This window comes from Grammomys surdaster, unplaced genomic scaffold, assembly GCF_004785775.1.
Source record: "Grammomys surdaster isolate TR1022 unplaced genomic scaffold, NIH_TR_1.0 133, whole genome shotgun sequence".
NCBI classification, from domain to species: Eukaryota; Metazoa; Chordata; class Mammalia; order Rodentia; family Muridae; genus Grammomys; species Grammomys surdaster.
In genome coordinates, this window is record NW_021604591.1 from 3919505 (window position 1) to 3926096 (window position 6592).

Below are 6592 nucleotides of genomic sequence, written 5' to 3' on the forward strand. Positions count from 1 at the left end.
CTTTTTTCTTTTTTTTTTGGTTTCGTTTTTTCGAGACAGGGTTTCTCTGTGTAGCCCTCGCTGTCCTGGAACTCACTCTGTAGACCAGGCTAGCCTCAAACTCTCGAACTCAGAAATCCGCCTGCCTCTGCCTTCCAAGTGCTGGGATTAAAGGCGTGTGCAACCACAGCCCTCTAAGAACAAACTTTTAAAATCTCATTTTTTCAAGTAATTTCAGATATGCTGCTAAATTCCTATTACTTCATTTAAGTATAAAAGGGAGGCTGCTATTCTTCTGAGATCATGGCTTTTTAAAAGTAAAACAAATGTCTGTCTGGGTTACAAATCTTTAGGTAGCAAACATAACAGAGCTTCTAATTTAGTCTTAATGCCACAGGAAAATGACTTTAATGCAGTTATCAAAGACAAACTCGATATGCAGCTGCTCATCTGGCCTATTTTCTAAGACATCAGAGTCTGACAACTGCTTGAAGTACAGAGGGGACTCTCCAATCCCCTGCCCCCACTTTTTTTTCTGGAATCTTCTAAGGAGCAATGAATCTCTATCTTCTTTGTTTGGATTATTAACATTTGGTATTTCCTGAGAACACATATGGATAGGGTGCTTTCCAAGGATCTTGACATCGATCCCTGGTAAACTCTAGGAGGAAATTTTAAACAGATGGTTTGTGAGCACTTAGCAAAGGAACCCGATATCCTTGTGTACATGGCTGAGAAATGCAAGCTCGGTGACAGCCTCGTTAAGCTGATTTGTAACTGCTTCAAGACTCATATACCCAATCAGTACAGACGGTTGTCAACCTGGACAGACACCATCTAGATGCCAAAGTATATTGATCACTGTGGCCTTTTTAGTTTTGGCATATTTATTACTTATCCATTCTTTAGAAGGCTATTAACAATTTTATTATATGCAAATGAAGATGAATTATGTGTAAGCTCCAAAAGCTCAACAATAAGCAGACAGTCATGATTTTTTTTTTGTTGCTAAACGTGAGATGTAGAATATCATTAATAGCATGACATGTCTGTGTGCTCTTCGCTCATCCTAGAGGAAGCCTTGCTATGCTGAACTTCCTTATCATTCTTCTCCTTTTAGAAAGTTTACTACTTTAAGGAATATTTTATTGCTTTAATTTCCTCAAGCTTTGTAAGGAAGCGCAGTCTTCTATATGCCATTAGTGGCTTGTTCCCCACCCCACCTCTTCATGTAAAGCTTCATTAGCACTGTCCTGCTCAGCTGTGGTGCTCCACTTTATGAGGAAGTCACAAAGTTTGTATTCCAGACAGGAACTCCTTACTGGTTATATGAGTTAGAGCTATAGATGTGATTTTTCTGACTCCTTTTCCTATGGTGTCTTCTAACAAATAGAAATTCTGATTTTTAATATAGTGATGCTTATTCAGTCTTTAGTAGCTAGCTAGCTGACTTTGTCTCACTTAGGAAATTCTTCCTTCTCCTCACCTACAGTCATTAAGTTTTTTTCTTATATATTCTCTTCTAAAAGTTTTCTCTCTCATATTTATGTTTTTAATCTCTTTAAATTTTATAAAGTAGAGATCTAACTTCTCTTTTTCCTGGAAGGAATACTAATTGTTCTAGCATGATTTAGTAACTACATTAGTCTTTTTTCATTGTCTTTCCATTGCAGTCACACCACACATTAAGTTTTCATGTGACTTTCTGTTTCTGGGCTCAGTAATCTGTTCTAGACAGGACAAATGGTCTATTTGTGTGTCCGTATGATGCTATATATTATTTTCTGCAGTGCTGGGTGTTAAACCCAGAGCATCATGCATAGGAAACAAAGGATCTGTGATTGGGCGGTATGACAAGCCCCAATACTGTCTTCTTTTACAACTTTTTGAATTGTCTTTACACCTTTCGCTTTAACATGTGCCTTAACATGAATGTGTGCATGCCTATGTGCGTAGCATTAGCTCATCAGATTAATTTAAAAAAGTGAGCTAGGGCTGGGCAGTGGTGGCGCACGCCTTTAATCCCAGCACTTGGGAGGCAGAGGCAGGCGGATTTCTGAGTTCGAGGCCAGCCTGGTCTACAGAGTGAGTTCCAGGACAGCCAGGGCTACACAGAGAAACCCTGTCTCGAAAACAACCAAAAAAAAAAAGTGAGCTAGGTATAGTGGCACACAACTGTAATCTAATTTATGATGAGAATTTATGAGGTTGACATAGGAGAATGTGACTTTTCAGGGCAGCCTAGGTTACATATAACCTAGGTTTTGCAAAGCAAGACTCTGCCTCAGAACAAAATAAACAAAGAAAGCTGAGCACTCAAGAGGCTGGAGCAAGAGTACTGCCACAAGTTCACACTATCCAGAATGACACAGTGAGACCCTGTTTCAAAAACTAAACCAAGTCAAAACAAAGTCAACAGAAAACTCAGCTAGGATTTTGGTTGGAATGAGTTAGTTGACCACTTTGGGGAGAACTGAATTTGATTCTAATGATATTGATGTTTTTCTACCAATATGTTCCTTCCATCCAAACCTAACTTCTTTAAGGTACACCAGTGAAGCTTTAAAACCCCCAAGAAGTATCATAATATGTACCTGTGGTGGTTGAATAGTTATGGCCTACACAGACTCATGTATTTGAATGCTTGGCCCATAGGGAGTGGTACTACAAGGAGGTGTGACTTTGTTGGAGTAGGTGTGGCTTTGTTGGAGGAAGTGTGTCACTGTAGTGAAGTTTAGCTAACTGTTTTGTGTGCCCAGGAAAAAAAACACACACACACACTTTTTGTTGTTTGGCTAGTTTAATGAGTGGGCATTTCTAATCCTTCCTGCTGCTCGCAAACACTCCCCTTCCGCACTCCAGAGTTAACATCTTTTGAAATCTGTATTTCATTTCTGCTACCCCAAACACAATTGGGAAAGTGGCCACTCATTGGAGAAGTGGCCTGTGTGGCCACTTTCCATGATGCTCACGTGCTAGGGGGCCTTTAAGTTGGTCTTTCTTCCTCCCATCATGGCAACCTCTGCTTTCTTCCTCTCTCCTGGTTCCTAGTCTGCACATATCTCAAATTCCTGCCTCAGTCTATCTACCCAGCCACTGGCTGTTAGGTCTTTATTGATCAATCAAAAACCAATTGGACCTTCAGCATTTGGACATGCAAATTCCCAATTTGGAGGGCCAGATTAGTTCAAAGCATTAGAACCAATCCCCAACATGTCCCTGTGAGGGCAGGCTTTCGGGTCTCCTACGCTCACTTCATGATCAGTGGCTGCCTCTGGATCAAGATGAAGAAATCTCAGCTTCTTCTCCAGCACCATGTCTGCCTGCATGCTGCCTTGTGCCCCACCATGACGATAATGGACTAAAGCTCTGAAACTGCAAGCCAGTCCCACTCAAATGTTTGCTTTTATAAGAGTTGCTGTGGTCATGGTGTCTTCTCACAGCAATAAAATCATAACTAAGACAGGTATCCCTGGTGAGATTTCTTTCTTCTATGAAAAAATTATGTATATGTATGTGACTGTGTGAATGTATGCCATATGTACGTGGGTGCCTGAGGAAGCAAGAAGAGGGCCGTGGATCTTCTGGAGCAGTATTTACATGTGGGTGTAAGCTGCCCAAAGTGGGTGATAGGAACCAAAGCTGGGTCCTTTGGAAGAACATTGTCATACTGTCTTAGTGTTTTACTGCTGTGAAGAGACACCATGACCGGGCTGGTGAGATGGCTCAGTGGTTAAGAGCACTGACTGCTCTTCCAGAGGTCATGAGTTCAAATCCCAGCAACCACATGGTGGCTCACAACCATCTGTAATGATATCTGATACCCTCTTGTGGGGTATCTGAAGACAGCTACAGTGTACTTACATATAATAAATAAATAAAAAATTAAAAAAAAAAAAAAAAAGAGACACCATGACCAAAGCAAATCTTATAAAGGACAACATTTAATTGGGGCTGGCTTACAGGTTCAGAACTTCAGTTAATTATCATCAAGGCAGAAGCATGGCAGTGTTCAGGCAGGTATGGTGCAGGCAGAGCTGAGAGTTCTACATCTTCATCTGAAGGCTGCTAGCAGAAGACTGGCTTCCAGGCAGCTAGGACTAGGGTCTTAAAACCCATGTCCACAGTGACACACCTACTCCAACAAGGCCACACCTACTCCAACAAGGCCACACCTACTCCAACAAGGCCACACCTACTCCAACAAGGCCACACCTACTCCAACAAGGCCATACCTACTCCAATAAGGCCACATCTCCTAATAATGCTACTCCCTGGGCTAAGCATATACAAACCATGACACTTACTGTTCTATTGTTGTGAAGAGACACTATGACTGAGGTAACTCATAAAAGAAAACATTTAATTGGTGGCTTTCGTGCAGTTTCAGGGGGTGAGTCCATGACCATTACAGTGGGAAACAGATAAGCATGGCAATGGAGCATAGCTGAGAGCTTTATATCTTGATCCACAGGCAACAGGGAGAGGGAGAGAAAGAGAGACAGAGAGACACAGACAGACAGACAGATGGATGGAAAGACGAGGCCTGGCTTTGGCATACCCCCTCCAATAAGGCCACACTTCCTAATCCTTTACAAGCAATTCATCAAATGGGGACTAAGCTTACGACATGTATGAGTCTATGGGCGCCATTTTCATTCAGACTGCCACAAGCAAAAGTACTCTTAACTGAATCATCTCTCCAGCACCCAAGACTTATTCCTAAGGAGCTAGATAGAGATCCAGCTCAGTGGTAGAATGCTTGCTTTGGTGCAAGGTACTGACTTTGATCTCCAGTACTGCAGCAAATAGGAAAGCAAAACTTTATTTCCGGGGTGAAATGTAGCTCAATGGGTAAAAGCACTTGCCTCACAAGCCAAACAACCTGAGTTTGATCCCTGGAACACACAGAAAGACATGGCTTCCCATCTGTAGTCCCAGCATTCTTAGGAGGCAGACAGAATTGTCTGGAAGCTTGCACACCAGTTATCCTGGAGTGTATAGAACAGCAGAAACCAGAGACATCTTGCTTTGAAACAAGGTGGATGCTAATATAAACTCTCAAAAGTTGTCCTCTAACTTTCACATACATGTGTCCACCTGCACACACATATGTGCAAATTCACATACTAACAACAAATGAAAAATAAAAAAAATAACAGCAACACATACATATCTCAAAAGAAGACAGCAACATTGTTCCCATGCTTTACAGTTCTTCTATGAGGTTCATGTTGGGTACTAGGATGAGCAGGATTTACGAGATCCTAAACTGATTAAGATCATTAAGAATTTGTTGTAGATACAGGATTGGCTCACACACACACAGAGAAAATAGGGTTTAAAAAAAAGCACAAGTGTTTCCCTTATATCTTTTTCTTGGGCCAATGCTTCCTCATTTTCTTTTAAAAGTGAAAAGGAGCAAAAAATAGATAAAAAGCAGAAAAGGAGGGTCATGAGAACTGCGTAAGAGATTGCAGACTTATGAGAGACAGGATTGTTGGAGAAGCAGAGGGAACTGAGGAAGAGAGCAGGGCAAGTCAGGGACTAAAGTAACGATGAAAACAAGAAAACCACACAGAGTATGCCTATGCAGCGTAAATGTGACCACACAACTGAGGGCAATGCACAGAAGGTGGGTAGTGCAACAGGGAGAGTAGTGCAATGAGAGAGTAGTGCAACGGGGAGAGTAGTGCAACAAGTCATGGGAGAGACTTCTAAGATGAAAAGTATTGTGATGGTCATTTATTTTTTAATAAAACAATAAATTACTAGAATTTGAATTTTTCTCAGTAACAGGTGTGTTGAAAAGCACTACAAATGCTTCTATTCTACTCTTAATATCAGGGCATGGTATTTATCTGTGGCAGGAACTGTTCTAAGTGCTTTCTGTTACAAAATTCTGAAAATTTGGATCATTCTCTCTCCCTCCCTCCCTGCCTCCCTCCTTTCCTCCAGCTCACAAATACTTCTATTACAGGTGTGGACCACCATACCTTACTTTCTTTCCTTGAAAAGAATACCTGGTTTATTTCTTTTATTTTCATTGCATATGGGTGTTTTGCCTCCATGTATGTTTGTGTACCACGTGCATATCCAGTACCCACCAGGGCCAGAAGAGAGCATGGGATCCCCTAGAACTGGAGTTACAGGCAGTTGCAAGCCACCATGTGGGTGCTGGGAACTAAACCTGAATCTTCTGTAAGGGCAACACGTGATTTTAATCGCTCCAGACACAACATAAAAGAAAAAAATTGAGGCAGGAGGATTGCTAGGTCAAGACCAGCAAAGGAAACAGTAAAAAGAACTCTTACCATCATTGCTGGGTTCTTCAATAGGAGATGGTGAGTCTGTATGCTCTTGGATGCCTTTTATGACCTCAACCACCTGCAGTCTTCTGACGCTAAGTAGGTTGATATCTTTCAACCCTTCCTCCAGTTCTTTGACCACTTCTTTTCCACACTCAGAAGTCAGGACAGTAATCTAAAATGAAATCCATGAAAATAATCAATATGCCTACCTGTCTTGATGTCCACAGTGAGGAACATACAATCGCTTGTAAGTCTCTGGTAGTAGCTGGTGAGTTTAGGAGAAAGAGAGAGAGAGAGAGAGA

The 6592-nt window shown here is 41.5% G+C and overlaps 1 protein-coding gene across 1 annotated transcript in view; it reads right to left on the reverse strand.

Annotated features, from left to right (window-relative positions):
• The window catches only part of M1ap (meiosis 1 associated protein), a 79433-nt gene that overhangs the window by 41043 nt on the left and 31798 nt on the right, over positions 1–6592 (reverse strand). The window contains exon 3 of the mRNA XM_028762418.1: positions 6294–6462. Within this exon, the coding sequence (XP_028618251.1) occupies positions 6294–6462 (169 nt within the window). The remainder of the gene's footprint in view (positions 1–6293; positions 6463–6592) is intronic.